The sequence below is a fragment of the Dromaius novaehollandiae genome, chromosome 25 (genome assembly GCF_036370855.1).
Source record: "Dromaius novaehollandiae isolate bDroNov1 chromosome 25, bDroNov1.hap1, whole genome shotgun sequence".
NCBI classification, from domain to species: Eukaryota; Metazoa; Chordata; class Aves; order Casuariiformes; family Dromaiidae; genus Dromaius; species Dromaius novaehollandiae.
Genome location: NC_088122.1, coordinates 3735822 through 3746884, shown reverse-complemented (window position 1 = coordinate 3746884; position 11063 = coordinate 3735822). Strand labels below are relative to the sequence as shown.

Below are 11063 nucleotides of genomic sequence, written 5' to 3'. Positions count from 1 at the left end.
CCCGCAAGCGCGCCTCGCTCCCCCGGCCAGCGTGGGGCGGGACTTCCGGGGCGGGCCGCCGTGTCACCCGGTGCGGAAGGGCGCCAGGCCCGGCCCGGCCCCAGCGGAAACAAAAGCGGGCGGCGGCGCGGCGGGCCCGGCATGGCGGCGGCGCGGCGGGCTCGGCTCCCGGCCCAGCTCCTCCTGCTCTTCGTGGCGCAGGTGAGCGGCTGTGCCAGCCCGAGGGGTGCCCTGGGCTCCGTGCCCGCTCCGCCCGCGGGGCCTGGGGAGCCCGCGCGGGGCGAGACCGGCTCTGGCTCGGGGCAGACGCGAGACCCGGCCGGGGCTGCGGGACTTGGGCCCGGTGCCCGGGCTCCGCTGGGTCGGGAGCGGAGAGGTCTCTCTAGGTGCGGAAACCGCTTGGTGGCGGGGCGGGGCGGAGCCTGGGCCGCGCGAGCAGCGGGAGCTCCGGTGCCGCTCGCTGGGCGCTAATGGCCAAGCTGCGGCATTTTGTTGCTGGAGGCAAGAAGCAGCATCGTTCCCACCCCCGCACCGGCCCGGGTCTGTGCTGGGTGTCCTTCCCGATTTACGCGTGTTTCTTAATCCCTTTTCCCGTGGTTAACAAAATATTTCTCATAGCTCTTCCCCGTCCTCCCGGTAGCCTTCTCCAGCAGCCCTTTGGGAAGGGCACGCGAGCCGGGGGATGGGGTTGGGATCGGGATTGCTGCAGCACAGAAAACTCCTGGCTTTGGGTTCGTCCCAACCAGCAAACTCCCTCTGAGAAAGTGGCTGTTGAAAAAGAAAGCAAAGTTTCTGCTGAACTTGAAGTTATTGGCTGTCTTGATTGTTTTGTTTTCTTTTCTCATTCCTCATCTGAATTAATACCTTTTTGGGGACAAACTGTATTTCCAAGGGTCTTATAGGAACATATGTGACTAGCTAGGTATGTAATCCTGATGCAGGGGAGAGAGCAAACTTTCATCTGCTGTGTTATGGCATCGTTCATAGCTTTTGTATTTTAAGTTCAGGTGTTCTGGAAACACTCAAGTATCATTAAAAGATATTAACTATTCATTAGGTAATTTGGAGGGCAGTAGTTCATCTTGGGTCTTTTGGTGTGACTCCTTAGTATGATAGTCTAATTTCCCCCTCTTCCCCCTCTTCTCCCCCCCTCCCGATTCCTTGCCAGTGGTATCTACTTACACAATGGGCTGGTTGCCAGTTAAGTTCTTTATCTGTGCAGCATCTGCTCCCTTCCTCTTCCCCTGCCTGTCCTGCACAGTTTTGGTGCCTCTCATCTTTCTAATGGGCTGGCATTGCCAGCCTGGGGCCTGCACATTAATAGGAGAGAAGACATAAGAATGGATCAAGGACTGGCGTGGAGTCGGTTTTGAAAGGGTGACCCCGTGGGAGTGTGGAAGGATAGCAGTAAAATAGCCCAGTGGTCAAGCCCTGACACTCGATGGGCTTGGCTTCAGTTCATGCACTGCAGCATGCTGCCTTTCTGTAAGCAAGTCACTTAGCATAGTTGTGCAGCAAGGTAGTGTAAACATGGCTGGGCAAGCTTTGAACAGGCTGGCAAGAATACTGAAACAGTCGTGCTGCAGCAGCAAAGAGCTAACTTGCTGTATGCTGCTAATGTATTTCTGCTACTCAAGCTAGCTCATTTAGTACTACTTACATTTGAAGAAGTTTTATCTGATGTATTGGGAGTATATCTTTTTCACCCTTCTGAGAGATGGGATAGCCTTTTGGGGAAAATGGTCCAGGTTTGCTTTTAAACTGAATTAAGCAGGGAGAAGGAGCAGCTTAGCTAGTGAAGTATGGTTCTCCCAAATGTGGATCCTCATCTGGAAGTACCAGAAGAGGGGTATGATCTTAAAGATCCAAGTGAAATCCACACCTAGGTCTTGCTTTGGCATCTGAGTCCTCACTTTTCATTTAATTTTCTGTCATTCTCACCATTCCTTCATAGCTTTCCCACTGCTCAGTTGCCCTATAACAATAATGAGGTATAGGAACCTTTGGCTAACGCAGAACATAGTAATACAATGTAGAGCGAGCATGTTAGCTCACTGCTATTAGCTGAATGCCATTGTATATTAGCTTTCCGTAGAATATTGACCTGAGGTCATGGTTTCTATTTCGTAAAACTGAAGTGCTCTGTGATGCAGGTCCAGAGGGTCCAAGAGACTTCTGGACGTTCTGGGTTAAGATGGTTGACAACTTAATCTCATGAAATTTTCACATTATGAATAATATCAATTACAAACTCTTTCCACTGTGCAGCGCTTGTTAAAGGAGTATTGTCTTTTTCTGAGAATTTGTTGTCTGCTATTGATAGTCTCCAAATTGATTATGCAGCTCACAGGGAAAGAATGCACCCCAGCTCTTGGTAACTCCACTATTTGTCTTGAGTGATAAATACTGTAAGAGCAGATGTAGCTCACTTTCCCTTTTTTCTCTTGCTGCTTCAGGGAATACAGCTCCCAGTGTCTCTTAAATCTCTAAGATCAATTTCATCTATTGATGAAGTTAAGCAAAAGCTGTGCATGCAGCGTATTCTAATAAGGAAAAAAACCCCAATGATTTGTTTCTAATTCTATAATTAAGTTGCACAAAGATGAAAATAATAAACATCAGTAGCAGCCTGGAAATTAATCGTGTTGTTTTCTCTGGGTTTTTCTGTGTGCTTTTCAGCTGTCAGAGCTATGGGTAGTTCCCAGTCCTTGTAGATAATTGCCATGTAGTGTACGGGATTTTTCTTGGTTGTCGGGACTGCCTGAATCTCAAACAGCACTTCATTCTCTGTGTATCTTTGTGCAGAGAAAGCTGCTGCTTATGGTGTAATTCTGTGAACTAGTGTCTCCAAGGTAATAACTTTCTCTTCCTGTGCTATAGTATACATCATTCTTGTGCCAGCATCACTGTTTGCCCAGATTGTGCTAGAAACTGCATTATTGGAGTGACGTGGCTAAACTTCTTTTTGAGGATTATTTTTAATTCTTAATCTTGTTTATTAAAAGGACTTGCCTTAAGACCAGCTCCCCAGACTGTTACGTTGACACAACTGAGATGACTATGAACTCAGGGAGAGAGCTGTGAATAGGCAGCTATTTCTGCCAGCTCTGCTGCTGAAACCAGCATCTACGAGGACTGTATCCTCAGTTGTTAGGGCTGGAGGATCGTGGTCACAAAGCACTGTCTTCTTCTCCAGATACTGCCATACAGACTCGTAATCCTCACTTCTAATGCAACTTCTCTGTGTGTATGCAGATTCATGTGATCTCCTTATATAGTGTAAATTGCTCCTTTTATACAGAGAAAGCATAAGAGATCATTAATGTCGTGCCTTAAAGGTATGCAATCTCTATCTGTTCCTGCCTTGCTGCTTTTCTCTCTGCACTTCACAGTAGAAGTGCAGAGGTTTCTATAGGTACCTGTAAGTTGAATCATTCCACTGCACTGCAGGAGAAGGTGGCTTTTTCCCTTGTTCTGTAGGGTTCCACTTGAGCTGGAAACCCCACTTTCTTGTGGGTTGTTCAACAATATGGAATGATCTCCAGGAGCTAAGAACCATCACAAGTGTTACCACCTTCCCAGGGTATCTGCTGCATTGCTTTGAACTTACCTTTGCTATTTAATTCCTAGTGATATAAATAAAAAGGTATCAAATCTGGAAGCATGAAAGCCCTACTGTACTGAAACAAGAAATGCCTATGATTCACCCTAGGTGGGGGAGGTAAGAGACCACATGTAATAGCTGGTAACAGACTTTGGTGCTATGCTTTGATCCTAAGTGATAATTCCATTGTAACAATATATGTTAATGCCCATGCATCTTTGTCTTCCGTGCACTCTCTAAAGCTCTGTACACCATCTTCTTTTAGCTCTGTTCATATGTCTCTTAATTCCTCTCATCCTCAATTTTACTTACCTCTGTACAAAAAAGAAGCTTCTAAATGTTTTGAGCATTTCATATTAGGAATCTTCTACTCATTTTCTTTTTCTTTTTAAGGATAGCAATTATCTTGCTCAGAAAGCATAATTGTGTATTACTGCCTTAAGTCTGCCACTTGGGATTACTGCAGAGTTCCAGTAATGGTTATCTAAATGGAAATGTAGCAACACACCCCCTATTCTCTCCTTTTTAAGGATATGTGTAATTTGTCATCTCCTACAGATGTAAATCTTGTAGCCGTACAAGTTAATGATGTCTCAAATATGTAAAGCAATCCTATTACAGTTGGCTAGCTCCTACAAAACTGCCTGAAGCTTTTGGAGATAGTTGTAGTTATAATACTCAAAACTGAGCTACACAGCATCCTTCTGAGCCCAGTCAGCTTTTGCAACAATAAACAGGAAACATCCTTTTTCTAGGCTACTCTTTGTCTCTGTGGCTTATTGCTGTTTAAAGTCAAGTTGTAAGGCCAGTAACTTTCCCTTTCCTTGAAAGGGTTTTAGGTGCTGTGGGTAGATAGTTCAGACGCAAGCAAAAATGCCCTCCTGTGCCAAACAGCTGGAGTTCTTTTGCTAAGTGTATTTCTCCTTGCCATGTATGTACAATAGAGGTACTTTGTGGAGGGAGAGGATATCTTGAAAACATGCACTATTTCAGTGCAAATTAGGGCCACTTGAGCAAACAGTGTGCCCAACACACTGCAGGCAAAATGTAATAGATTTTAGAGCACTTAATGAACACTGACGGTATTTTAGGGGGGAAAAAAACTGAAACAGCATCTTTTTAAAAAACTTCTATACAAAAAGGAGCCAAATATATAGTATCTCTACTGCCTGTATATTTTGGGTTGAAGTTTCTTTATTGCTTTGCTGCTTTTGTCTTGCAGTAGAATGGTATCACTTATTCTTCAGGCAGTTTGGAGTTCATTAATGTTTAAAGGTTGGTTCTTTGAAGTGCTCCAAAAAGCATCCATTTACTCATTGTCTCTCAGGGGCCACATGATAATATTTATGTATGATATTTTGAAAGACATGGCTTTGCTGCTGTCTCCGGTCATCTTTGGCTCCTTATTCCTCAGTTAGTTTCTGGAGAAAGAAATTTGTAAAAATGTGCTTTTAAAAAATCACAAAATCAAAGAATAGTTGAGGTTAAAGGGCCCTCTGGAGATCATCTAGTCCTATTCCCACCTCAAGCAGGGTCGGCTAGAGCAGTGTAAAGATATTGCATAGTATCAGACCAAGTATTGACCCTGGAGGAACTCTGCTCCTGACTGCTGCCGGTTCAGCTTTGAGCCATTTACCACCACCATGGCAATGGAAATTGCTAGTTATTTGCTAAAATACCTGTCCTAGGATACTCTAGTATGCAGATCTGTAGGCATCTGTTACTTTAATATTAGAACCATGTTACAAAAGGGGACTTTATAGCATTTTGTAGTTCAGAGGGAAATTAACAGCCAGCTAAAGATAACTACTATTATAAACTCTTTTGTGTGTGAGGGGCATGGACTGGGGATACCTCTTAATGAGTAACAGCAATATTCCCAATAGATCCTGTATCGCCATGGTTCAGGCAACCTCTCCCCAGCCTAGTTCCCTAATATCAGTGACACTGGGTGTTCACCGCTTATATCACTGGTAGCTGGTCCTCCTATTCAACGTGCGCCCTTCTCAGGGACAGTTATGAATTGTTTTAACTATGATAACAACTGCAATGGAAAAATGTGTGATATGTAGTCTTGAAAATCTGTGTGCTGCCTAGGACAAAAATAGAGCTGAGGATACTGTGAAGTGTTGTCAGATCTATAGCAAAGGTGTCCAAGGCTGCACTCTGGAATGATGTGGATATGGAATTGATCATTACTTCAGGTTATCCTTTCGGGAGGTGGTGGGGCCAAGCCTGGTTCCTTACCTTCTTTCCTGCAATAGTCTAACTTTTCTGTTGTTCTGGTTACGTATATATTTCGATGTGTTATTATGAAGTAAAAAAACAGGCTACCAAACAGTGGGTAGTGTTTATCATCTCTGCTGTCTTGTATGACTCAAACTTCTTGTTTTGGTACACTAGGCTTTTTGTGACTTTTTATATATACTTACAGGTTTACTGCGAGTATGGGATGGTACATGTCCTTTCAGAGAAGGGAAGCAGCAAAGGAAAAGACTACTGTATCCTCTTCAACTCTCAGTGGGCCCACTTGCCACACGATCTGGGTAAAGCTGTAAGTACCTACCCAAGCAATAACAGAAGAATGTACTCAAAAATGTCTTTGTTCTAGGGAAGCTTTTAATTTCTAACTTGGATCATTAGAATTTGAAGCGACTAATTTGTTTGCTCTGTTTAGAAGCTACTTTTATCTGTTAAGATCTCCTTAGCCACTGCTGTAACAGCTGTATTGCTTTCCTAACAGCATGCAGAAGGTAACAGCTATTTTTGAGTTGGAAACAAGAGTCTTCCTTTTGGCAAATATGGGCAATTACATGCAAATGGCACTTACTTGTGGCAGCAAAGGAGTTTGCCTTTGTTAATGTGATACGAAATGATAGCACATGGCCTTCCTTATATCTTGAAACATGACCTTTAATTCTTCCTCTGTGGTTCATGGTTCTGCCAAATGTAAGAATAGAATATTCATGAGCTGTATCAGGCTTTTATTGCAGTAGCCAGTGCCCTATGAGCTACCAATTAAGTTGGTTTCACTCTTTCCGTAAGATGACTTAAGGGGGAAGGATTAAAGTAGCAGGAACTCACTCCCTCACAGATGCCAGGAATCACTAGAATGTGAGGAAGAAACTGGGGAAGCTCTAAACTTCATGCTTGCTGGTCAGTTGTTATGGAAGCTGGATCACTGAAGAGAAACCAGTGCCTGTTCTCTAGTAGGAATCACAATGCCTTTTTGTATATTTTTTGTGAGAAGTGAAAATGGGGAGAAAAGAACATATCTAGAGGCTTCATTTTTGCTCCTTATCCATGTGTTTCCCATAAGGATTTTTTTTAACCACCAAACCTAGAAGTCATACTAAGATCTGAAGTGTATTTTTATATTGCCTCACTTCTAGATGCAAGCTAATGACTAGTTTGGAAGGTTGTTTTTCTTTGGTTTCTCTTTCTGGCTGGTGGTGGGAGGTCGGTTCATTTGAAGAATGATACTGAAGTTAAGCTCCTGTTCTGAATCTCTCTGAAAGAACTTGCTTGTGTTAATAGCGTTGGAAACCCAGCTTCCTAACTTAACAAAGTAAAATATGGTGGAATTGAACTGTTCTTGTGTTTTGTGTATGGCTTGCTTATTGATCTTTGAGAACCTGTGTATATATATGTATATATAATAAATATACATGTATATATAATAAATATGCTGTATATATAATAAAAAATAATTTTGGTGTGTATTTAGACATCCAGATTGGCTACAGTGCAAGAAGGGATGGGGGAAGGAAGTCTTCACTTCAAGGTCTTTGTCAGCAGGGGCAGTTCTTCCTCCTAGCTTGCTCCGTTCCTTACTAACCTGCAAAGAATGCAGTATGAAGGAGAAGGTGAAGTGTTAAGTGCATATGCTTTTCAGTAGCTTCTCTGAGTGCTTGCCTGAAAGGTCTCTTGCAGGTAGACTTAATCTGCTTAACTGAAAATGGTAGGTTGTTTAGCAGCAAAGTCCTCAGGCCGGCAGAATGAGTAACTCCCTGTTTGTGTATCAGGAACTCAAAGGGCCAAAAAGCTACTCAAGCTGCCCTTGTTTGTTTTCCAGATAAGGTGTAAAACTGTTGTCCAGCCTCTGCCTTGCAGCTGTTACTGCAGTGGAATCGGTGATGCAGATCTGGCAAAGAGAGCTAGCAGTGCCTGATAAGGCAGCCTTAAACTTATCTGTTCTGTTTTAAAATACTCCTTTCTCATTGTCCCAACAATAGTCACTGCTTACTTGCAGAGGTAATCCAGCTCTGTCTCATAACACTAAAGTGAACTATGGACTTCTTTTAATGTATATTTGCAGATTGTGTTGTGATCAATGACTGTCAAAGGATAACTTCTTCAGAAGAGGTTATAAACAATTAATGCAATACAGTATGAGGTGCTGTTCCTATATGTGGATTCTCTCTTTGATAATGACAGAGTAGTTCCACTAAGTCATAGTCACATTCATCTCTTGGTGATTTAGCCAGGGGAGAGTCTGCAGTTGCTATGCTTCCATGGCAAACAATTGCTATGACCAATTGGTCCTCTGGAAAAATGTAAAGCATTTAGACCATCTAGATTAGGAACGCAACAAAACATTGTTTACCTCTCTGGAAAAAGGCCTTGGATTCCCAGTGACGGGCTTACTTTTCTTTCCACTTGAATTAAGATTTTTTTTTTTTTTTCTTCCATTAGTAGACTCAAAGCTAATAAAACCTTATCTCAAACCTGATTTTTCTCACTAGAATGTGCTGTGAGACTGGCAAGAATGTATCAGTATTGCCTCAAGCAGCTCTTTATGGGTTCTCAGCCTTGGTATCTTGCTTCGTTAACCTCTTTATTATGCAAAGCTCTCCTATCTGATTTATTTATAGGAGACTTGACACTGTGAAGACCAATAGTGCATCAAAATCTAGACTGCTAAACAAGGATGCTAAACTGAGGGGGTTGTTTGTAAGAGGAATTATATACACCTTTAGTTTCCAGAAGTATATTTGCGAGCCATATTCTATGCGCTTGATTAAATGGCCTTAGCGAAGTTACTGCCTGTTGTAGAAAAAGCTAGGTAGGAAAGCACCTCTGGAGATCATCTTGCCCAATTTTCTGTTAAAAACAGGGCCTCAGATTAGGCCCTGTCAAGCTGAGTTTCAGTCTCATCAGGCATGAATATCAAAGTCTCAAATTTATGAAATGCCTAGGCATTCTTTGAGATCTCTACCTAATTGCCCATACTACTGGACTATTGATCATATGTCTGAGTTTAGAAAGGCTAATGCCTTTGTTCTATATCATCCCAAATCAAAGGGAAGGAGGCTTAAACTTTATCTGTGTAGGTAAGATGGTATATATTCAAAACAGAGTGCACATGTAGAATGAGGCTTCTCCATAGGGGACCTCACAGGCAGACACATCACACTTCATGGTAAAATTTGTAAAAATAGCAACACTGGAGATGCTTCAAACCCTACATGTTGAGTATCCAGATGTCACCTGATGCATGTCCTCCTGTGGAATCCACTTACTCGTATTACGGTTCTGTACAGACCACAGAAAATGTCATGAGGTGATGCAGAGCACAGACCTGAGCTGGTCTGCATTTGTGTTCTGCTCTGATAGAGCAGATAAACGTCGCTGAAACCTGGACCACTGGGAAGTGTGTGTGGAGATATCCTATTGTTTCCACACGGAGCCAGGTTGGAGCCAGCAATTTTCTGAATAAGCTTAGAGCTGCTGACAGCTTGACCCTTACTGTTCCTACCTTAAACAGTACGGACAGTTACAGACACTTGGTGCTGCATCATGTACCTATGAGTTTCTGATGCAAAATATGACAAGTATCAGTCTTTCAGGTTAAAACTTGAGTAGCAATGACACATTTCATGCCTAACAACTCAACTTCCAGCAAGAGTGGGGCTCTGCGCTCCTTCAGTGACCTCCTTCAATTAGCACAGCTCCCACCGTGAGTCAGTTACGTGACTGACGATTGCATTTTGGGGAGGGAGGATCTGCAAATAGGACTGAGCAAAGATAATGGCTCTTATTTAGGTCCTGCAAGGAGCCACTTGTGCAGGTGCTGTTGCTAGAACCTTGAAGCTATTTGCCTAAACATATCAAAGTAGATATCTTTGGGTCAGAGTAGGGCCAAAACCTAAGGAATTGGGGCAGACCCGCAACCTGAATGTGAATCACAAGCAGCCAGAGAAGATGCCTAGAATCCAGTAGCTGAGCAAATTTCTACCATTCCAATTTCTACCATTTCAGAGAAAGCTGGTTAGCTTTGCTTTTTGGCTGGGTTGTTTCTGTGTTTTCATGTATGCAAGTGCTGGGGAGGTTGCCAAAATGGATGTCTAGTTTCTTTTAAAAAAATCCTAAAAACAACAGAGAAAAAACAACAACAAAAAAAAGAGCAGAAACTACGCAAAGTTTCTAAAAGGTAATTTAGAACATTCAAGTAAAGGGGTGAGAGATGGAGTGCTCTCATGGAAACTTGAATGCTGAAACAGTGTTCTCCTGTCTCAGATGTAGTGCTGTTAAGAATATCCATGATTAGCATTGCTTGGATCTGTTTTGGGTTTTTTTTGTTTTTTTTTTTTTTAAGTCCTGTTTGCATATGCTTAGTTTTCCCCACTTTAACCATTCAAGTTGAAGTTTTTTAAGATGTCTCCCTCAAGGCTGGTATTTTTGTTTTGGAGTTCTGAGGGGGTTTTTTTTGATTGTTTTGTTTCGACTTATTTCTTCATCTTTTTAGTCCCTCTTGCAACTGCAGGATCAGACAGCATCTGTTTTGTGTTCTCCTTCTGATGTACCTGATGGAGGATTTAATAATCGAATCCCCATGGTGATGCGAGGGAATTGCACCTTCTATGAGAAAGTGAGGCTTGCTCAGATAAATGGAGCTCGTGGCCTGCTGATTGTTAGTAGAGAGAGACTGGTAAGTCTACTGCGAAGTTTTTCTACATTACTGATACCTCTCTGATGTTAGATACTTTCTCATACACCTTTATTTTCTGTCCAGTGCTTTATATGTGATGTGCTGTCTTGTTTTCAGTGCTCACTGCTGATATTTAATGTCTCTGGTATCTGATACTCCTCTTAAAACAAAGCCACCACCCCTTCCCCATCCCTCCCCTCCCAAATGCTTGTTCCTACATCAGATAGCTGCATGTGAAATCGTACAGGAAATATTAATAAAACAAGAGGAAGCACTCATTTGAGTAGTAAGTTCTGCACAGAGCTTGTATAACATTCCAAGCAAGGGCTGAAGGTATTCTTACGTCTCATGAAACACTTGAATCAAACACGAAAGGTGGTTCCTTGAGTCATATTAACACCTTAAGTGACACTTAGACTGCATTCACCTGGAGCATCACCGATGCATGTTTTATGCAATAAATATTTTTGAAGCCTACAGTCAGTAGTGAGACAGATGTCTGTCATAAAACCATGAATCTGACATGCA

General features: G+C 42.6%; 1 protein-coding gene across 2 annotated transcripts in view; it reads left to right on the top strand.

The window, feature by feature from the left end:
- The first annotated feature begins 19 nt into the window (after positions 1–19).
- Positions 20–11063, top strand: part of SPPL2B (signal peptide peptidase like 2B) — a 33642-nt gene continuing 22598 nt past the window's right edge. Inside the window, exons 1-3 of one of the 2 annotated variants that reach the window (XM_026105393.2) lie at positions 20–201; positions 6039–6158; positions 10353–10535. In XM_026105393.2, the coding sequence (XP_025961178.1) occupies positions 142–201; positions 6039–6158; positions 10353–10535 (363 nt within the window). In that variant the 5' untranslated portion in view covers positions 20–141. The remainder of the gene's footprint in view (positions 202–6038; positions 6159–10352; positions 10536–11063) is intronic. The other variant, XM_026105392.2, reaches the window with a different exon arrangement.